Source organism: Vombatus ursinus, unplaced genomic scaffold (genome assembly GCF_900497805.2).
Source record: "Vombatus ursinus unplaced genomic scaffold, bare-nosed wombat genome assembly UNPS02014177.1, whole genome shotgun sequence".
Taxonomy (NCBI): domain Eukaryota; kingdom Metazoa; phylum Chordata; class Mammalia; order Diprotodontia; family Vombatidae; genus Vombatus; species Vombatus ursinus.
The window spans coordinates 272026-295155 of record NW_020953955.1 but is presented as its reverse complement, the minus strand read 5'-3'; the positions used below and the strand labels follow the sequence as shown (position 1 = coordinate 295155).

Sequence of the window (23130 nt, the reverse complement as noted above, 5' to 3'; positions counted from 1 at the left end):
GAGAAAGTGTGTCTAAACCCCAGCAACCGAGCAGTGATGAAACTCGCCCTCATTCTGTCACTTGTCCTGTTGGGGACAGTTTCATCTCTTCACTTGAGTAAGTTTTTCAACTCCTTCCCGCTCTTTTCTCCACCCATCCTACTTTCCTATTGATTCATCTTGTTGGTTGAACTAATTAAATTTGGTTATAGGGTAACATCATAGAATGCAAGTAAGATTTTATAGATTTCATGTCAGGCCTGAGATCTACCTCTAGGCCTGTCATTTAGTTGAGCCAATGAAATCACTGGCCAAGATGTCCTTGTTTTGTTTTTTTTCCCCTAATTCCTCATCTAGGGAGTCAATGTAGTGCAGTGGAATGGGTGCTGGATTTGGAGTTCAAATCCTGGAGTTTTTATTTTTCACTTGTGTGACCTTGGGCAAGTCACTTAACTTCCTTCATTTTCCTTAACTATAAAATGAAGGAGTTGGATTAGATGACTTTAAAGGTCCCTTCCAATTCTAAATCTAGGATCAATTCAACTCTAGGATCGTAAGTTACTTTCCTTTGCTGAACCTTGGTTTTCTGCTCCACAAAATGGGCATACCCACACTAGCACTACCAGTGTCTTTTGTGGTCCATTTTGAGGAAGCCTCCATGAAGCACTAGAGAAATATGGGCTTTATTCATCTCTAGTGTGTTCCCTCAACTTTCTATTGGAGATTGTGGACTCTTCTTAAAGGGTTAGGCTCCCTACAGGGTCTGAAGCTTTTCTTATGCCTTTTAGCAGCTTTTCCATCTCTCCACGCATCCTATGCCCTGCAGTATCAGTCAGAAGTAATGCTCCCATATCCTTGTGCAGAAATTTGTTACAACCTGTGCCTCCAACCAAAAAGAGATCTCCTCCGAGATAACGCTTTAAGATCACTAACCTCTCTGAAGACCTGAAGATCTAGGAGCTGTCCGTGGTACCTGCAGGGAGACAAAAGAACGATCGTGAGTAATAGTGATTATGCTCCTTGTGTTTGTCTCAGGAAATGAGATTATTAAGCTAGAGAAGCTAGAGGAAGTAGACACTCAGACTGAAGAGTCAAACATGCCAGAGAGAGGAGAGGCTCTTACCTCTGCTGACAGCTCCTCTGAGAAGAAGGAAGAAGCCACAGAGTTAGTCTCAGCTGCCGAAGATAAGAACATTCTGGAACCCAAGAAAGAGGATGCAGTTTATGTGCTGGGGAACCCAGGGTTTCAGACTGTCAGATATGTATTAGTCACACAGCTGAAGACATTTTCAGAGGCTCAGGTGAGTGGAAGCTGGGCTGTGGTGGAGGCCCTGGGAACAGAGAAATAGAGTTCAGAAGAATGAGAATTGGCTAGAAGATACAGACCTTTTCCTCTGAATATCATGGATGCTGGTGTAGGGTTAGAGGTAAAATGGGTCTTATCTGTCCTGAGAATTCTTGCGGGCAATTCTTAGAAGTTGGACTGAAATCTGAGCCTCTGAGATTCAATTTGAATGATCTTCCCCTTCTACTGTCATCTCCTTGTACCTATTTCTGCCCTTTTTTCCTCTACCATTTCTCAGAGATTTTGTCAGCAGAGCTACAGGGGCAACCTAATTTCCATCCACAATTCTGAGTTCAACTGCAAACTTGAGAACTTAATTAAAGAAATCAACCAAGGCCGGGTCTGGATTGGAGCTCACACCAATAGCTGGGTAAGAAAGCAGGTCAAATATGTGCATGACTATTTCTTCCCTGACCCTTCTTAAACGGGCCCTGATGAATCCCCCAATTTATCCCAAACCCTTGAACTTCTAACTGTGGAGAATCCCTGGTGATATCCACCCTCACACTGTCACAATTTTCTTGAGAAGCAGGGTTTGATAAAGGAACCCTATAAATCTGAGAATACATAGACTACCCAGCTCCCAGAGAAATGGTCCTTATGAACTTGACATCCACTTAACGTCCTCAGTACACAGAGACCCAAGCTCATAAAGCAGTAGGTGAGAATCACAGGGTATTAGCAGCCTTTTCTTAGGAAAGTATACCAGGAGAGTATAACATACTTTATACTGTGAGTCAGAAGACCTGGTTTCAAGTCCCGGTCCTTCATAGTTTTGTGTCACTTTATGCCTTAATTTGCTTCTGTACGAGCTGAGATGGTTGGACAAGATGAGCTTTAATGCTGTTCTCAGATCTAAGATTTCATGTTTTGTTTTCCTTGGCTTGGATGTTTTGGAGCTCATCAGTAGGTCATCCATTTTGACCTACCTCTTTCCATCTTGTCGATAGTGCTTGTTCAAGAAATTTAAATGGATTGATAGGAGCAGCTGGGATTTTTCATACTGGGCAACAGGCCAGCCACTATTTGGTTGGGGCTGCTGTGTAGCTATGTGTACTAATGGTAAGTCGGGGAACATGGAAGGTGGGAGTGACAGCAAGGAAGTCTTATCATGATGTCTTTAGCTCTACCTGAACTTCCTGAGAGCAGATAGCCTTGACTCCAAAGTTGGGGGAGGGGAGAGAGTCCCCATGCCAATGACATTACAATGAATTCTCCATATGGAAGCCTGGATAATCTCATCTCCCTTTGCCAATTGTGGAGGAGGATGCTATGAGCTATGAGCTATGAGCTCTTCTGGTCCTCCCAATTTTGGAGTGATCGATTTGGGGCAGTGGGGTCCATAGTGGCTAAGATGGAGAGGCCAATATAATCAGCAGAAAAATAACTGGATTGGTCAAAGTATCTGTGTTTGGATCTGGGCTCTTCCATTTATCAACACTGTAATCTTGGGCCTCAATTTTCCCATTTGTAAAATGATAAGAGTTAGGCTGGGTGGTTTCTAAGGTCCATTTCAGCCTAACATTCTATGTTCAGAGAGTCCTTCCAGCTCTGACATATGAACATCTTGTGACTCTTTTAGGGGTAGGGCTGGAAGACCATCTTCATTCTGTTCTCTCCATACAGGTAGTGGCTGGCGCAGGACTTCATGTCATTGGTCATTGCCCTTTATCTGTTCCTATTGAGTCACCTCCCCCCCACCCCCCACCGCTGCAATAAACTCAGGTTTCCTGCAGTTTCTTCTGACTCTTGTCTTGTCATTATTCAAAATTTGTGACTCTCCACCCCCACCCCTGTTTAGAATAGACCTGAAATGGATCACTTAGGGCCATCATATTTAGAGCTGAAAGGGCTATTAGAGATCACCTAGTTCAACTTCCTCAGTTTGTTTTTTTCCAGAGGGAGAAACTGAAGCCTAGAGAAGGGAAGTGACTTGTTCAAGGTCACATAGGTAATTTGAATTCAAATCCAGGTTCTCTTACTCTAGATCCAGTACTCTTTCCATCAGTACTCTTTCCCTCCTCCTCTGGAGCAGGGAAATAAAAGGTACACCTGAGTAATTACACCTGAGTAATTGAGCTATTGTCCTTTTTGGAGAAGAAAGGCTGGCAAAGCCCTTTAACCTTCCTTAGGGTTAAGATCAGGTTCTGGTGGTAAACTGGTTTTTCTGGGAAAAATTATAGAGTCCGTGGCTATTTATTTTCAATGTAGAGTCTCAGATATTTTTCAAAATGATAACTGACAGCTCTGTCTGAGTGTATAAGGTATGCCCCTCACAACCATGTGAGGGAGATAGTGCCAGGATTATAGGATCCATTTACCTGATATGGAAACAGATGATGTGACTGGCCCAGGGCCGAACAGCCAGGAATAATAACCAACATTCACATAGCCCCTTAAAATGTACAAAGCAGGATAGAGCACTGGCCCTGAAATCAGGAGGACCTGAGTTCAAAAATTCGGCCTCAGACCAAACACTTGACACTTACTAGCTCTGTGACCCTGGTCAAGTCACTTAACCCCAATTGCCTAAAAAAATTTTTTTACAAAGCAATTTACATGTGTTATCTCACTTGAGCTTTATAGCTTCCCTATGAGGTAGAGATAGTTATTACTATTCCCATTTCACAGATAAGGAAACTGAGGGGGAAGCAATTTGCTCAGCTAGTTGGTGTCCTAGGTAGGATTTGAACTCATGTCTTCCTGACTAGTCTCTGAACTGTGCTGCCTTTCAAAGCCAAGATGATAGGTGACAGAGCCTTAACATAGTGGCTATAACACTGAGCTATCAGCTATTTATCAGCTTGGGGAGTTGAGAGGGGAGGTGTGAGAGGAGAAAATTATCAGGATATTATCAGGAGAAACATCTCCCACTTTCCAGGTCTCTTTCGTTGATGTAAAAAAAAATGACATTACTGTGAGTTATAGCCTCTTGATCTATCCCTTACCTGGTTTCTATGTTCTAAGATCCCTTCCAGCTCAGGTCTGCTCCAACCCAAATTTTATATGAGAGATTAGAGAAGACACTCCCACCTGTAGAGCATCACCACCTGGAGCTGGCTAGAGAGAATTATTGATTTCAGTTCATTTCCAGAGGTCCCCTTTTGTCTTTTCCTTGAGGGGCTGCTGAAACTTTCACTACAATGTCTGAAGAGGTTCCTGATGCAATGGACATACCAATTTCTCTTAACAGAAGCAAAGGCCTGGGCCACTGGGGCTGTGGGAATAGGAGAGGAAGCAAAAAGCTCATTTCAGCTATGGTCAGAGTGAATATCAGGGAGTGGCTTAGGGTTCTGTGGCTGGAGACAGAGAGAGAGAGAGAGAGAGAGAGAGAGAGAGAGAGAGGGAGAGAGAGAGAGAGAGAGGCAGACAGCTACAGACACACAGAGAGAGATAGAGACAGAGACACAGAGATACAGACCAAGACACAGTAGAGAATCACAGCATTGTTACATTAGAAGAGATCATCTAGTTTCATTCCAACCTGAACAGGAATCTCACGAAGAACACATCTGACGAGAGCTGTTCAAACTACTTTAGAAGGGAGTGGGCTCCCTCCCCCCTCACTGGAGGTCTTCAAAGACTGGATAATCCCTTGTCAAAGGGGAGATATCTTTGTTCATTGCAGGTTGGATGTGATCACTTCTGAAGTCCCTACTAACTCTGAGATTCCGTGACTGGCCACTTGGCAGTCTGTGCTCAGGTCTTCCTGAATACAAATCTTTCCTGGGCAGGAAAGAGAGGAGGTAGACTACAGCCACTTTCTGCATCCCACCCCTGCTTCAGTTTGAGAATCAGGACAGGAAGACTATTTCCCTTGGGGCACTGGAATGAAGATGGCCCCAATGCCCATAGATTCCCAACCAGAGCCCTTATGAGGACTGTCTCCAAGACTCTGAGACTCATTAGCTCAGTTGGAGAGTGGGTTGTGATCACATTCTAAGGGTTTGAGCTTTGTTTGGCCTAATGAGATTTACATAGGCTTGATATGTTTACACAAGAGGCTTCTGGTCAAGTATAGGCTGAATCAGATGGCCTCTTCCCTCTCTCTTACTGCCCCGAAAAAGAAATGATCTTAATGATATTAGGCAGCGATCCCTGCTCCCCAGTATCTTCCCCATCAACTGTTGTAATGCCTAGAAATTTGCCATTTGAAAATCACTGCTTTACCTACTGAACGTTTTCAAAAGAGTCAAGAATCTCCTATCAACCCTTAGGGAGGGTCACTTTAAATTATCATCAGCTGCTGACACATTTGAGAATGAATAGGTCTGGAATCTTTTGGGAGCAAGAACCTGTGGAACTGAAACATGGAATTAGGGCTTGGACTAGGAAGGTGGTCAGAAGCAAGGGTCGGATAATTCAATGCAATAAACATTTATTAAGCACCTACGACATGCAACTCACTGTGCTAGATACTGGCTATATGAAGACAAACATGATACAGTCCTTGCCCTCATGGAGCTTACATTCTATCGAGGGATACAACATGCACATAGATAAGTAAATACAAGGTAATATGAGGGGAGAGAGGGTACCAGCATTGTGGGGGAAGGGGATCAAGGGAGGCTTCATGGTGGAGGTGTCACCCAAGATAAGCATCGAAGAGCAAAAATATTGAGAGGCAGAGATGAGGAGTGAGTGTATTCCACTGAGACAAGGTAGCCTGTATGAAGGACCAGAGGTGGGAGGCAAGATGCCAAGTTGAGGCAATAGCTAATATTCTGGTTTGGCTGGAATGCAGTGTGTGTAAAAAGGAATAATATGAAATATAGCTGGGAAGGGAAGTAAAAGTTCTTAAATACCAGACTTAGGAGTTTACATTTTATCCTGGAGACAATAAGGAGGAACTGAAGTAAGGGAATGACCTGAGAGAGAAGGTGGGAATATATCAACAACCTTCATTATTGTTCTAGGGGTCCACCTTGGGCACGAGTTTTTCTTCTTTGCTTATTATCAGTTCTTTTTCACAATGAGTTCATAATAATCTTCATGCCATGTAGGAAATCGCTTAGTGTGGATACACAGAAGACAACATCACAATCACACCAAAGAGATATTCTACACACGAGTATATGCAATGGGTAAGGGGATCAAGGGTGTTCTTAGGCAGTGGGATGAGAAAGACTTCAGCCTCTGAGATGGAAAGAGTGGTATGACGGAAGAAGCCTTGGGGGATAACAAACTCTCAATGAGACTGTACGCAGCCCTAGCAGGGAGCACTGCCTATTGCTTGGCACACTGGGAGGTCTAGGAACTGGGTCTGGCTTATTGCCACTCCTAAAGTAAGCCTCTTCCTCCCCAGTGGAAGGTCGACTGTTATGAGGTATCGATTCCTAGGGCATAAGGTTAATGATAAACTGGCATGAGGAGGCCTAGTGACCAATGGAGAAGGCTCCAGAGTCTGTGGATTGCTTTTCCTCTCTGCCCTCCAGGGTCTGGTCACTGGGATACATGGGGTTGGTAGAAGTGGCAGATCGCAGGGTTGTTTCATTCACCTGGAAGAGATGGGAGGAGAAGACAGAAGCCTAAAACATCCTGGCATAGTATCTATCCGAGCCCAGGGATCTTACAGGAAGAGTGGCTGATGACGGCAGTAGGGTTCATAGAACCCTCAAAATTCCCTGCAGTCCCTATTCTCCGTCATGACCCACCCATAATCATGTCTCTCCTTTCCTCCCACTGGACTTCCTTCTCCTAACAGGGTCCTAAAACTAGATCTTTCCTCTTACACAGGCATTCCTGGGAGAATAAGGGAAAAGGTTCTGAAGATGTTGTCAAGGATGTAACTCATTGACTTTATGACATAAAAATCACAATCACCCAACTTTTAGATGTTTTCTGGGCTGAAAACTCTGGGCAGATTACAGAACAACCCAACTCATATGACTTTTCCAGGTACCTACCCAACATGGGGAAACACACACACACACACACACACACACAAAAGCAGTTTTACTGCTCTGCCATGATGAACTCTCACCTGGCTCTTTTACTTTCCCTTCTGCCAATACATTCAACTTGGCAGCCACAGTATTAGGACCAGGTTTGAAAACGCTAACCAGAAGCCTTGGCTCTCTGTGATTTTAATTTCTGCCTAGAGACAATGGGAGAGAAGCTCCTACCCTTACTGGGGCTATTGGCAGCAGTTACTATCTCCCTGTTCCCTAGTTCTCTTGACCGGACCTTGTTGTGATAGCATCTCTCAGAGGCTCTGACAGGAACAGCCAGAAGTTCTTCCTAGCTGCTGCTCCTTTCCTCTGGCCCTCCTCTCATCCCTTGCTTTCCTCTGGCTTCTCTTGGGGTCCTCACCTCTTCAAACTTCTTGGCTTTGTATTGGTCTGCACCCTTTAGGAAGTTGAGCAGGATGATGTCGCAGAGGACTGTGCCCTGGAGGGAAGAGACACTGTTGGTGGGAGAAGCTCCCAGTAACTAGACCTGGTCTAGGCAGGAGCAAGGGCGAGTGGCAAGGAAAGGAGGGAATGGGGAGAGAGCCACAGAGAGCACAGAACTCTACTTGACCGGTGTAAAATTAATAGCAACTCCTATTTCCACAGAGTGATCAGTTTACAAAACTCTTTCTTCCCAACAACTTGAAGAGGCAGAGAATTCAAATATTAGCACCCCCATTTTATAGATGAGAAAACTGAGACTCAGAGACATAAAGTAATAAAGGTCACAGAGCTGTGAAGTGGCAGAGATTTCCTTTTGATCCTAAATCCAATATTCTAACAATGGAACACGGAGGTGGAAGGGTAGACAGGCATGGGCAGAGGTGTGGAAAGAGGGGACGTGCCCATCTTACCAAATACTGCCTCTTTTTACTTACTTTGGCCACCCCAAGACTCATTTTCATGGCAACCCAGTGAAGAGAGAGAATTGTCACCTGAGATGCCACCATAAGAGGCCGAGCAGCGGACAGAAGAAAATTTGCCTTATTTTGCGTTGCTATAATGCCACCATGGAGCCCCAGAACAGAGGCCCTCTTCCCAGCCTGTCTAGAAGCTTTGGGAATGCTCAGGGGACAGGAGCCCAGACTTACCACTCCCACTGAGGTAAAGGCTGCCACAGAACTGATGATGGTGGGTATGATGTTAAACTTGCCAGCCTGCAGACACAACGTGATACAGTGAGCTCGAGGAGGGAAAATGAATGCTGGGGGGTATTTAATAAGAGGTCCTTCCCTCACAACAATCCTACAGAGAACTCATAGAGACTTCAGATCCCAAGAGTAAAGGAATCCCAGGGGCACCGAGTTATTCAAAGGTCTGTTGCTCTCCTTTCCTGAAGATCCCCTTGGCTCCTTGTGCATCTTCCCTGGGCATCCTCCCTGACCCTTCCACCCTGGTTTGGTTTGAGGACTCACATTTCCATATACAAGTACATCAAAACGAATGCCAAATGCCTTCAGGAGTGTCCGATACTCACTGCCATTCTCCATCTTAAAGTATTTGGCAAACCTACAATCCAAGAAGTAAAAAAAAAAAAAAAAAAGAAAAGATAATGGAGTCAGTGGTACACCCTCCCTTTACCACCATCACACCTCTTAAAATAAAGTATTTTTCTCTGTTCATTAGTAAGATCCCCCTCACCCCAGGCCATGCCAATGTAGAAGAGAACAACACTACTACATACATTTCTGGTAGGAAAAGAAAACATTATAAGCAACCCATTGGGCATCACGGAAGCTTATGCCCTTGTGGGAAACAGTCTGGTATGGCTGAAAGAAAAGTAGAGTTTGAGTCAGATTGATCTGAGTTGAAATCTGTAGGTAGTTGTTTAGGCCTAGGCCAGTCACTTAAGCAACTTGGGGTTCAGATTCCCAGTCTATAAATTGGGATGATATTATTTATGTCACCTACCGTAGCAACTGAGGAAAGCATTTGATAAACAGTAAAGCCCGATGGAAATGGGAGCTGTGAATGGATGTTTGCTGAAGCATCCATGCCAGCCCAGGGAGAACTGGGAAGCTAGAGAAATGTACATTCAGAGCTTGCTCTTCTCCCATATCTCAGAACCCTGTGTCATCCTTAGCCATCCAGTGCTTTTATGCTATTCAAGGTATCTCAACCCAGGAGGAAATGTGTTTAAAAAAATTAAAAACCCTGAACAATAACAGTTTCCGACGGCACTGTGTTTGCAGTTCACAAAACCCTAGTCTCAATCCAAATGTCACCTTCTTAATGAGGTCTTTCCTGATTCCCTCAGGAAATAGAATCATTAGTGCCCTCCACTATAAAATCATTTTGTATTTATTTGGTCTGCTTCCTGAATCTACTTAGATGTCAACGTGCTATATCCCTCAGTAGCATTCGAGCTCTGGAAGGCAGAGACTCTGTCACGTTTGTATTTCTGTTACCAAGGCTTAGCACAGTGCCTGGCACATAGTAGGTGCTTAATGAACACTTGTCACTTGAATATCCCCCAGGTAGAGGCATAGTCTCCAGAACAAAGGAGGCAAAGCCACACCTCTCAACATGGACCAAGTGAATATCAGATTTTTTAGCTGCCATATCAAGTGGCAGCCAAATTGAGCTGGCAGTCCATTACAACCCTCTCCTCCAGTCACAGCTTTTCCATCCCAGGGATACGCAGTAGATTTTTTTTCCCCTACCTAAATCTAGGCTTTATCTCCATTAGCTTCTTTTTTCTGTGAAATGAAGATGTTGTATTACCAGCTTGGACTTCCTGTGTTCTAAGGTCCTACCCACTTCAGACATGCTATATTCTAAGCTCTCTTCCAGTGCTAACATTCTATATTGTAAGATCTTTTCCAGCTCCAATAGTCTATATTCCAGGACCCCCTCTAGCTCTAACAATCAATGTTCTATGGCATTCTTTGCCTCTAACATTCTGTTCTTAGATCTCTTATAGTCCTAACATTCTATGTTCTTAGGTGCTGACTAGGTCTAATGTTCTCTGTTTGAAGGTCCCTTCCAGCTCTGACATTCAATGATTCAGCATTTTGGCCGAACCAAAGGCCCCCTTCAGGAAACTTCCAGTTTTGTGCTGTGCCATCAAAGGATCTCAAAGCCCTCTCTATTCAATGTCCAAACTGTCTTTGCATTGGAGAACTCAGAGGTAACATTCTCCCTCTGTTAGAAATAAGGAGGCAGTGCTACACAGACAGTTAATGACAGGGATAAGACTGGGAGCCAGGAGTGCTGACTGCTAGACCAAGGCTGTACATGTACAGCCATAAAAACAGAGACCACATGCCCAACTTTCAGTCTTGCTGAATGAATCTGTCAGTGGCCTGGACACTGTTTATCAAAGCAGGGTGAAGAATGGAGAGCTAAATTTAGTCTGGCAAGTCATGGGAAGCAAATGAGGAGTCAAAGTGAGATTTTTTTTTTCTCTTTCCATTCATGATTACCTTAAGGTACCATTCATGGTACCACTCATGATTAGCTTAAAACCTGGGGAGGAGATGCCAAGTTTCCAGGGGAAGCAAGTGACTACTGTTTTCTTTCCTTGGCTGTCTTTCCTACCCCAACTCACTTCTTTCCTCCCTCTCCAAAAAATGTTACTACTTTTGATAAGAAATGGAAACACTAACTTCCTTCAAGGCTCAGATCCAGGACTTCCTTTTATCCAGGGCCTTTCTTGACTCATCCAATTTCTAGGGCATATAGCTACATTTTGTGTGTGTGTGTGTGTGTGTGTGTGTGTGTGTGTGTGTGTGTGTGTGGTATCAACTTATCTGTACACATGTGGTTTCTATCCAGCAGAATATAAGTGCCCTGAGGGCAGGAACTTTTTTTTTTCTTTTGCCTCTGTGTTCCCTACCACTGTCCCTGGCATATGATAGTCACTTAATAAATGTTTGTGGAATTGAATTAAATGGAAAAATGGCAAGGCCTGCACGTGTCCAATCATTTTGTCTGCCTTCTGATTTTTCTTAGCTCAGGTTCATTTCTTTTGAGTCCTGGGCCAAGGAACCACGCTAATATGCCAACTGAGTTTTACTGCCCTGGCTTCCAAGGACCAGTGATCACAGTAATTCAGATTTTCCACCCCTCCCTTGCTATCCTCCAAATTTTAAACTGCAGAAGGCAGAGATCCTGAAAGACAGGTAAGCAGGGAGAACACTAAGCTTTTAGTCTAGAGATTTAGCTGGGTTCATTTCCAGCTCAGTCACTGAAAGGATGTGTCATCTTTTTTGATCATTAATCTCTTGAACTGTAAAATGAGAGTGCTGAACATGGTAACCTTTCAAATTTCTCCCAGTCCTAAGATTCCTGATTCTAAGGTCCCTCCAGGCTCTGACATTATCTGTTCTAAGTCCTTTCCAGACTCTTACATTTTCTAAGGTCCTTCCAGGCTCAGACATTTTGTGTTCTAAGGTCTCTCCCAGCTCTAACTCTGTGTTTTAGGACTCCCCCCTTCAAAAACATTCTATGATCTGATGACCAAAATGACAAGGAGGGACTTCCACAAAGTCTCTTGTATGTTTCACCTTGGTATTCCCTCACTTTAGTTTCCATTTTGGGGAGTAACCTTTCTGATTTCCTCTGAATATTCTTTATGGGAAAACCCAATATGAGGAGAGAAATTGATTCCCATGAAAAGGCAAAACATTTGGGAAGCAGCTGGCTGCACCAGAAATTGGGAGCTACAGGAGGGGTAGTTGGTGAGGTAGGGGTAGGAGCTCCTAGTAAGCACCAGAAAAGGACTGTTCTTATCACCTGGTGAAATGGGGGAGCCCCTGCAGTGTGACAATCCCAGAGATGCTTTGAGAGAAGCAGTGGGATGGCTGTGAATGGGACAAAGCTGTCACTGTTGGCGGAGAACTGGGGACTGGTGCTTGTCAAGACAAAGCCTTGTGAAGAGAAGGAAGGCTTCTGGGGGGCCCACAGCAGGTATCTGGGGCTGCAGAAGATTGGGAGCCCCCACTGTTGGATATAGCAGTGCTTGGAAGCTGGCCATCTCGCCAGGACCCACAAGCCAGGACTAAATTGGGCCTGGTAGGCAGCTGACACTGGGGAAAGTAAGCAGTGATCACATTTCTTTTAACCCTTCCATACCGAGGCAGGATCCCCAGAGGATACTAAGGTGGGGCTATGTATAGCAATTCTAGAGCCTTCAGATCTGAGGGCCATTCATGCTATTAAGAGTGACATGTAAATAATAATAATGCAAAATATCCAATTGAAATGACAAATCATTAGTTCAATGAGGCAGCATGTTGGCACACAAACTAGAAAATTGGACTTAGAGGGGGCAGCTAGGTGGTGCAGTGGATAGAACACTGGTCCTGGAGTCAGGAGGACCTGAGTTTAAATCCGATCTCAGACACATATCACTCACTAGCTGTATGATTGTGGGCAAGTCACTTAACCCCAATTGCCTTGCAAAAAAAAAAAAAAATTGAATTTAAAGTCAGGAGATCACAATTCAAATCCTGAGACACTTCCTAGCTGGGTGGCTCCGGGCAAATCACTTACCTACTCTCTGCCTGTTTCCTCCTTGGTAAAATGTATTCCCACTTACCTCATAGGGTTGTGAGGATCAAATCAAACAATACTTGAAGAACACTTTACAAATCTTAAAGCACCCAATGCTAGTGCTTATCAACTAATGTATTATATATATATATATATATATATATATACTGTATGTTATATAATTATTATACATAATTATATAATATATCATAATTATGTATAATAATTCTATTTTTTTCACTTTTGGCCAGCAACCCTGAGTGTCTTCTCCTCTTAGTTTGATTTATTTTTTTTTATTAAAGGAGCCATCCCTTGACTCACTTTTTTTTTTTTTTTTTGGTGAGGCAGTTGGGGTTAAGTGACTTGCCCAGAGTCACACTTCTAGTGTGTGTTATGTGTCTGAGGCTGGATTTGAACTCAGTCTTCCTGACTCCAGGACCAGTGCTCTATCCACCGTGCCACCGAGCTGCCCCAACTCACTTCTTAAAGAGGCCTATTCACTGAATGGGTGTTACCTCACTCAAAATGAGACCCTGAAAAGACCTCAGCTTAAAAGGGTCAGGGTCTTCCACTGCATCTTGAGCCATTTCCAGGCATCCTGATGAATATCTGGTCACTGGACCCTGATGGCTCTGGAGGAGAAAGTGAGGCTCATGATCTTGCACAGCCCTCCCTCACTCAAATCAAAGTCAATTGCAAGTCATGTCATCATCTCCCTAATGTCATGGTCCTCTTTGAGAACAAAGGACAAACACAACAATAATAGTTATACAATTGTTCTCTCTCTCTCTCTCTCTCTGTGTGCGTGTGTGGCACCTTCCTGTCTGTCAGATGGGAGTCAGGTAGGAAACCCCCACAGCTGAGCAGTAACTGCCCCCTGCCCATAAAATATGGAAGTCAGCTTGACTCCACAACTGTCTAAGCTGCCCTGATGTCTAGAGTAAAGATGTGTATAGAAGTCTCCAGTAAGGATGTGGCGTAATAACTGGCTAAGTCCTGACAGCACGCCACTGAGGACTCCCTTCTTCCACCACTCCTGAAGACCATTATGGAGGAGGATCCTTTGTGACATCGCTAGTTGGACTGCGTCTCCTTCTCTTACAGCTCAGTCCTGCGTTGGAGGAGTCAGTCTCAGTCCCAGTAGAGTGTGTGTGTGTGTGTGTGTGTGTGTGTGTATGTGTATGTGCGTGTGTGTGAGAGACAGAGACAGAAACAGAGACAGAGAGAGAGACACAGAGAGAGAGAGATTCACTGGGCTTCCCTTTGTTGGCTTTCTCTCCTCTCCTATGTTCCCTTGGCTATCTCCAGTTAAGCCAGTAGTCTTCCCTTAAATACATCAAATAGAGGGCCCATGGCATTAACTGGCCCATCTTATTCTTCTGTAAAGACCCTCTAGTCCTTGCAACAGAACCCTCAATCATGTAGGGTTGAATCTAAATTCTTACACAATAGAGCTGTAAATGACAGAGAATGGTTTTAGGGGCCCGGCATTCCTAATAGACATACACTTTTAAAATCATAGAAATTCAGAAGTGGAAGGGTTCCAAAAACCTAGAACATAGAATGGTTAGAGCTGGAATGGGTCTTAGAACGTGATAACTATTTGTTGTTTGATGGATGAAAGGTCCGAACCGGGAGGGACCTTACAACGTAGAATGTTAGAGCCAGGAGGGACTTCAGAACATAAGATGGCAGAGTTAAGTGAGACTTTAGAACGTATATCATGACATTTAGAGCTGGAATGAACCTTAGATGCCCTCAAGCCCAACTCACTCCTTTTACAGAGAAGTAAACAGAGGCCCAGAGAGATTAAGTAACTTGTCCATGGTCACACATGGACTTAGGCAAGATTTGAACCCAGGTCTTTCTCAGTCCAAGTCCAGCACTTGCTTTACTATGACATGCTGCTTTTCATGGAAAATAGAATGTCAGAGTGGCAAGGGATGTTGGAACCTGAAATCTAGAACCCAGAACATCAGAGCTAGGAGGCATTGGATAAATCACCTAGTCATGTGGATAATGCGATCCTTGAAGGTCACATAATCCAACCCACTCCTTTTATAGATGGGGAAATTAAGGAATAGGGAAATGTTTAGCCCAAGGTAAAAATGGCAGATTCAGGATTCAAACTGTAGTCATCTCATGCCACATTCAGAACTCTTTCTTCTGAACCATTATGCCTTCTCTTCTCAGTGTATGGATGAGAAAACTGAGACCCAGAGAGGTTCAAAGTCCTACAATTTGATGTTCAAAGTCCAACAATTAGTAGTCTGGTTCTACCCAAGTCTTCCGATTCCTGGTCTAACACTCTGTCTGCTATTCCCCAGTCTCTCATTTCTATCTGCTTAACCATGTCAAGTGATTTTCAAAATTGATACAATGTATTGATCTAATTTTTGATCACTCCAGTGATCAAACTCTCTTATTTTACAGATGAAGAAACTGAGGCATACTCAGAAGCTAGTAAAACAGGACTTGAACCTAGGTCTTCCTGACTTCAAGTCTAGTCTCATATTTACTCTGCCAGGCTTCCTAAATAGCCAGTGCCTTATTTTCTTCTATATCACCATGCCTAGGTAATATACTTGAACCCCCTTTTAACAAATGGAAAAAATGAGGCTTAGAGAGATTATGTGACTCTTCTGTTACCTCATCTCGGCATGGAGGTGACACTAGTTTCTTGATGGGTAAGCCCGTAAATCACAAGCTCTGGCAGATCCTACCAAGCTGGAAATCATTCAAGCACAGAACCACGGATGCCCATCATCAGAGGAGCCCAGCTCAATGGTGGAAAGGCTCCCCACAAGGTTAGATGCAGGGTCGTGACCTTGTCAGCCACAGAAACTCTCTACGACTGTCTTTATGTCATCAACGGGGTTGCAATCTGCTCTGGCGGGGGAATACCCATGCTGATGAAATCATAAATTCTGGAAGTATTGAACTGTGTAAATAAAAATCATTCTGTGAATTTCCCTGTAAGATTCCCGACATCTGTTTAGAAATGTTCCATCAGGTGAGCATCCCGATGTGTGGTGGGGAAAGTGGTATATGTGTGCATGTGTGTGTGGGTGCTTACTCAAAGCCTGGTGCCTTGGGCCTAGAAAACTGCTACGTGAGGTGGTAACAAGCTGCCATATTCTACTTTCAAGGGAAAACTTGGGCGCTGAGCTGGTGTCTCCAAGCAGAAGAGGTGTCATTCACGGCAAAGCTTTTGCCTTTTGAAAAAGGAAATTTGTCATTTGGAATACACTTTTGGGGGCTGCCAGTACAACAGCAAGAAAAGATATACTGTGAAAAGGATTGTTCTAAGGTTGAATGATGTGCTTTGAGCAGAGCAGGCTGACTCCCTTGCCTTAGAGAAGTACTCCAAGTGAAGGTTACCCCTGACGTCACCAGGAAAACATCTGACTTCCTTTTGGGTGAGCTCCACTGTCACTGAGTAAGTGTCCAATATGTTTAATAGGAATGTATACGTATAGCCTATATCAGATTGCACCATCTTAGGGACAGTGGGGGGGAGGGGGAGAAAAATTTAAAACTCAAAAGCTTATGGAAGTGATTGTTGATAAATCAAAATAAATTAATAAAATTTTTTTTTTAAAAAAAGATAGTTCAGAGCTGGAAGGGACCATCAGAGATGGTCTTGCCAACCCCTTCATTTTACAGATGGGGAAAAAAAGGACTCAGAGAGGGAAAGACTCATGGGATCACAGACTGAGAGCTAGAAAGAACCTTAGAAATTATTGAGTTCATTTCATAGACAGGGAAACTGAGGCTCAGAGAAGGGAAGAATTATAAGATCATAAATTTAGAGTTGGAAGGGGCCTTTGAAGTCAGTCTTCTCATCCACCCTTCTCAGTTTCCAGACAAGGAAGCTGATAACTAGAGAGGAGGAGGATCACAAAATCATAAATTTAGATGTAGAAGGAAACAAAAATCATCTACTCCAATTATCTAATTTTACAGATTGAAAACTGAAGTCCAGAAGGGGGAAGGATCATAGGACCATAAATTGAGAGCTGGAAAAGACCTCATGTCATAGAATTATGGATTTATAACCAGAAAGGACTTTAGAAGTCACTGAACCTCTCTTATTTTATAGATGAAGAAACTGAGACATACTCAGAAGCCAGTATATAAAATGGGATTTGAACCCAAGTCTTCCTGACTTCAAGTCTAGTTCCATATTTACTCTGCCAGGCTTCCTAAATAGCCAGTGCCTTATTTTCTTCTATATCACAATGCCTAGGTAATATACTTGAACCCCCACTTTAAAGATGGGAAAAATGTGGCTTGTTCCAGATCATGCTGGTAATGAGTGGCAGAGTTAGCATTTGCATGCAGGTCCTCTAACTTCCAATTAAGTACACCTTCCACAATGCTATGCAAGACCACAGAGCTAGAAAGTGGAGTACCCAAGACTTTGAATCCAGACTCCAAATTCGATGCTTCTTCCATGACAATGCATTGCCATCCAATAATGGAAGAAGGTCATGACTGAAGAAACGATTCTGATTCAGATCTTAAACAATATTAGAGGGCTACCTCAATGATGCCAACCCTAAATGTATCATAGTTGGTTTTCTCCCCCAAAAGAGGTATGGGGGAGTATCCTTGGATTTTAGGAGAAAAGAAGCAAATCAGAAGGAAAAATTCTTCTTAGGTATACAGTGGAGCATATCAATTGTTGGGAGTATGCCCTGTGTTCATGCAACTCAATCTCCTACTCTTTGTCGACTGACCCTTTCCATTTTATCCTCTAGTACCATGTGTTAGGAACGTATGTTTCTCCTCTCCAGCCCATCTTCTAACCAGCTGCCAAACTGGTTCTTCTCAAGCACATCTTGCCACATCACTGCCCTGCTCAAGAGGCATTGGTGATTTCCTTTCACCTAGAGGATCAAATACAAATTCTTTGGCATTTACAGCCCTTTACAATCCTAGTGCAGCCTCTCTTTCCAGACAGATGCACCTTCCCCTCTTCTCCCCCAACAATGGACTCTATGTTCCAGACAAGCCGCTCTACTATTTCCTATTCTCTGTACAAGACATTCCACACCTCCCATTCCCTGTATGCTCCTCTGCCCTCCACCTCTTAGAGCCCCTCACTCCCTACAAGGCTTGGTGCAAAGGCATCTCTGAGAAGATACTATTTCTGATTCCTCCAGCTAGTGCTTTCCACTCTACCAACCCAACTTATTTTCTATTTACCTTGAATAATTTTCACAGTGACTAATCAGCATAGATGTGGTTTTCCCATCAGTAGATTGTAAGCTCCTTGAGGGGAGGGAACTTTTGTTTTTGGTTTTGTATATTCAGTACCTAGCAAATAGTAGGCACTTAATAAATACTTGTTGAATCAAACATTGACTAGTGCTGAGCTGGAGACATTCGAAGATCCCAGAGCAACAAAGCAGGACTCAGTCATTTTCATTACACTTAATAAGGTGGGAAAGTGGACTGGTGCATCTTAGAAACATTTCCAACAATAAGTTGAACCCAAATAGGATTTTTGGCTTATCCATAATCAGGCAGTAAATTAAATGATGTTGGGCTGTTTTGTTCTGTTTTGGTTTTTGCCAAGCATTCTAGTCCATCCAGATTTTTTTTTTTTACACTGTGCATTTGAATCTGACAAAGGTTACTGCAGGCACTGATTGAGGGGCCATTCTTGTAGCAGCCTGTTCAGTGGCAAAGACAGCCTTCATGCTATTTTCATGGAAATTAACCATATGACTGCTCTTAACGCAGACAGTACGGATGCTGGATGGAGAAGAAAAATAAAACTCAGATTATAAAAAGGCTAATCAAAGCCAAGGGCAGACTTTTTCTTCTTCCTATCAATTGGCCTTAGATCTTGCTGAACGAAATGTTTCCGAATAGAAACCAAGCAGTGCCAAGCTTCATTGCCTCGTGAAAGCTGCTATGGTTGGCTTCCAGCAAAAAAGGATCGCTTAGAAACACTGATCACACAAGATGCAATGAACTGCTGCAGAAGAGGTTTTTGTTCCAGAAACCAAGAGAGAGAATCCAAAATTTCATATATATTTTTTTCTGCCTGTGGAAATTAGAGTCTCAAGAAACAAGAAATTAGGCCTTGATTTTACACTACTGCTTCTGGTGCTGTTGCAGAAAGTGCCAAGCCCACAGGGCTAAGAATGGGTGCAAGCTCTCGTTTCACCCTCATCTGGCCTCCATTACCTTTGGAGCTGGAGGACACTCCATCTGTAATGGGCTCTATCCCTGGGGTGGGAGTGGGGCTGTAGGGGAAGAGGCCCCAGGCTGGGAGTCAGGAGATCTGGGTTTGAAGTCTTGGTTTTGCCATTTACTAGCCATATGGCCTGGCAAAATCACTTAATCTCTCTCGCACATCAGTTTTCCCAACTGCATGAACTACAGAAAGACAGTATGACACAGCGCATAGAGAGGAGGGCTCAAAGCTAGGAAGACTAGGGCTCAAGTCCTGTCTTTGTCACAGTTGTGTGACCCTGGGCAACTCACTAAAACTCTTAGTGCTCTAGGCCAGGGGTGTCAGACATGAGGCCCTCCCTAGCGTGGCCTGAACCAGATTAAAATATAATTGGAAAATATTTAACAACATGAATAAAAATATATAAGAAACAATAACAGAAAGGGAAATCCCATTCCAAATAACTACAAAGTGTATAAAATGCCTGGGGATCAAAATAAAAATACAATAGAATATAGGTAATCCTTATATGTGGTTTTCTAAGTCAATGTGCCTTCCTCAGGGATTCTTATGTATGGTTTAGGCACTCCTGTTTCTATTTGAGTTTGACACCACTGATCTATGCTAACTTTGTAAGCTGCGGAACACTTGATGATCTGTTTTAGAGGAGGGTTTTCTCACCAGAAATTCTTACTCCAATGATAAAGTAAGGAAGGAAGGAAGGAAGGAAGGAAGGAAAGAAGAAAGAAAGAAAAAAGAAAGAAGGAAAGAAACAGAAAAAGAGAGAAAGGAGAGAGAAGAAAGAGCTAGAGAATGAAAGAGAGAGAAAAAGGAGAGAAAAAAGAAAGACAAAATAAAGACAGGAGAAAAAGAAAGAAGAGAGAAGAAATAGAGAACAACAAAGAAAGAGGGAAGAAAGGAAAGAAAGGAACAGAAGGAGAAAAAAAAGAAATGGAGATAATAATTCTTGCTTAGCTGGTCCTGCCAAATTAGCTAATTAATGTTGAAGTGTTTTGCAAACCATAAAGCCACACACAAGTATAAGTTATTATGATGATACATAGTATGCCATCCTAATCTAATCATACATAGTATAATAGAAGGCAGTGTGACAGAATGTTGGCCTTGGAGTCATGACAACATGGGTATGAATTATACCTTGGACACTTAACAGCCGTGTGACCATAGGCAACTCGTTAAACTTCTCTGTGCCTCAGTTTCTTCCTATGGAGAAGAAACAACATTCAGCTTCACATGGCCACTCCCCTAATGAAACTCAAGGTCTAGGAAGTACTTATCTTGTTCCACACCAGGAAGGAGAAGAAAAAATATCCTAAACCTCTTGTAGGATCAGAAGATTTCGAGTTGGGAGGAAATTCATCCAGTCCAACCCCATCCTTTTACTGATCAATCAGAAATGGAAGAACCAGGTGAAGAACCCTGGTTCCCACTCCTAGATTTCTCCACCCCACAGATGAATTCTCATTGAAATCAGTCTCTGCAGCCTCCTATGTCCCCTGCTAAACTAATTCATTTCCCTTTGTGGCCTCATAGAATGTCAGAGTTTGAAGGGACCTCAGAACAGGGAACATAAAATGTCAACTTTGGAAGTGGCCTTAGAAATCTTCTACTCCTCCCACCTCATTTTATTGATGAGGAAACTGAGACACAGAGAAAAGGACTGACTTGCCCACTATCCCAAAAGTGGCAGAGCTGAGATTCAAACCCAGGCCTTCTGATTCCAAATGCAGAACTTTTGGAAGGTTTTCCTGACTTCACATCTATGTCTGACTCTGTATCCCCCCTTGCTCCTGGTTCTGCCTTCTGGAACCAAGCAGAACAAGTCAAATCCTTCTTCCATATGACAACACTTGAAATACTTGAAGAGAGTTACCATACCTATTTTCTTCCCCAGGCTGTTGTAAACTAGATGGAATCCCCTCGCCACCCCACCATCCTAGCTGTCCTCTTCTGGATAATCTCCCACTCATCAGTGTCCTAAAATATGACTTCCAAAAAGGAACCCAACTTTACTGCTGTGGTCGAGCTAAGGACAGAGGACTTTGGGACTATCAGTGCCTTTGTTTTGGACACTAGTCCTCTCTTAACGCAGCCAAGGAACAAATTAGATTTTTCAGCTGCCATGTCACACTGTCGACTCAGAAAGAGCCTGAAGTTCACCAAGACTCCTATTATTATCCATCCATCATCTCTCTGCCTATCTCCCCACACACCCACACACCCACACAACAACACCTCAGTTAACAGGGATGGTTGGAGAACAGGGTGTTCTAACTAACCAAATGGTCCCATAAACCAAGGGTTGATCCATTTATATGGTGACAACTGGCCAAGGCCAGCACCCACTGAGCATGGCATGGGGATCAAGTGACCCACATCGAGAAACTGCTGGAAGACAATCATACCCGACTTAGCAAATCTCTCAGTTTTAGACTTTTAGCACAGCACTCCTCCAACCACAAATCTTCCCAGCTGGATCCCTACCAAAACACTTGGAAAAAGGCCCCAGGATGACACAAAGCTAGCTGGTTGCCCAGGCTAGTCTTGCTGGAGGGTGTCAGTTAACGGGAGGCTGTCTGGAGGCAGTTATATGTGTCTGTTGTTGACATCTTCGTGGCAGAGAATCACAGACATTTCGAGCTTGAAGGGACCTTAGCAAACATGCCTCTGTTTCTTGGCTCCCTCACTAGATTCTGAGCTTCTAAGAGGAAGGGCTTTCCTTTATAACTAGGTAAGCTCTCAATAAGCACCAATTATTGCAGATCAGACAATGCTTGTGGAGCTCCTTGAGCTCCTGGCTAGTTAGACCAATGCACCCACTGTAATTTAGTTTGTACTTAGTAGAATGGTTAGTATTAAATATTCCATGCTACCATTGAGATTGTGGAGAATCATATTAAAGTTTCATTTTCAGAAGTGACATCAAGTATCATTATAATTTGTTATTATTAGTGCTGGGAAACATAGCATCATGATTTGAATATCTTAAGCATCTTTCTTCTACAGTGTTTAAAGGGTCATCTAACATCTCCTTTAATCTAAGTGACGTGTTTGAGGAGACCGAACATTCAGACCCTTTGGTCAGGAAGGGGAGAGGAGTCTGGAAATTGCTTGGGTTCTTCAGTGATGTAGGCCAAGAGTCAAGTCAAGTAAAAGAAGTCTAATCCCTCTTCCACAAGGCACCTCTTTGAATACTTGAGGATAACAAGCATGCCCCCCACCCCCAATTCATCTCTTCTTCAGCTTAAACATCCCTAGTTCATTTGATTCTCTTATAAAATGGCGGAACCTTGAGCAATTGATTTTCCTCTTAGAGCTTCATTTTTCTTATCTGTAAAATGAAAGAGTAGAACTAGCTAGTTCTGGAGTCAGGAAGACCCGAGTTCAAATCCTGCGGAGAACACTTACTATCTGAGCCACCCTGGGCAAATCACTTCACCTTTTTGCCTCACTTTCCTCATCTGTATAGTGGGGACTATAATTATACTTCCTTTTTATGGTCTTTGTGAAGATAAAGTAAGATGATATTTGTAAAATGCTCTGTGAACCTTAGAGCACAATAGATAGCAGTCCTTGTTATTATTTAAGGTGTGCAAGATGCTGTATATACGTGGGCTCATTCCATCCTCACAATCTTGTGAGGTAGGTACTATGATTATCCTCATTTGATACATTAGGAAACAAGCTCAGAGAGATCGTGTCATGATCTGGGTCACACACCTGGGTGTCTGAGGCAGGATTTGAACACATGTCTTCCTGATTCCAAATCCAGTATTTTAGATTTTCATTTTATGAGAGGAACCAGTCACATTCACTTCACTCCCAGGTTAACTCACTCTCCTGGACTTCTCTACCTCCCTCTCTTGCAGCATTGCCCCACGGGAAAGGTCCCCTACCCTGGGACTTCCTCTTCTGATTGATGAGTCCCTAGCCCTGAGACAGACTTTCAATGAGGATCCCCACACTCTACAGCCTCCCCCACTTTCTCTTTGTCCTATTCCATAACATGTATTATCTTCTCCTATTAGAATGTAAGCTCCTTGAGGGTAGGAACTGCCTTATTTGCTTTTATCTGTATCCCAAGAAGTTAACACAGAAGTACCTGGTTGTCTCTCTCTCTCTCTCTCTCTCTCTCTCTCTCTCTCTCT

General features: G+C 43.3%; 2 protein-coding genes across 2 annotated transcripts in view; one reads left to right on the top strand and one right to left on the bottom strand.

Annotated features, from left to right (window-relative positions):
* The first annotated feature begins 36 nt into the window (after positions 1-36).
* LOC114041698 (proteoglycan 3-like) lies at positions 37-3009 on the top strand. Its single transcript, XM_027860285.1, has 5 exons — positions 37-97; positions 1015-1280; positions 1563-1694; positions 2275-2386; positions 2951-3009. Exons 1-5 carry the CDS (start codon positions 37-39, stop codon positions 3007-3009), a joined length of 630 nt encoding a protein of 209 aa, XP_027716086.1.
* Positions 3010-5751: 2742 nt separating this feature from the next.
* P2RX3 (purinergic receptor P2X 3) overlaps positions 5752-23130 on the bottom strand; it is a 43250-nt gene continuing 25871 nt past the window's right edge. Inside the window, exons 10-13 of the mRNA XM_027860284.1 lie at positions 8691-8784; positions 8367-8432; positions 7637-7714; positions 5752-6822 (exon numbers count right to left, since the gene is read on the bottom strand). Of these exons, the coding sequence (XP_027716085.1) occupies positions 6700-6822; positions 7637-7714; positions 8367-8432; positions 8691-8784 (361 nt within the window). The 3' untranslated portion in view covers positions 5752-6699. The remainder of the gene's footprint in view (positions 6823-7636; positions 7715-8366; positions 8433-8690; positions 8785-23130) is intronic.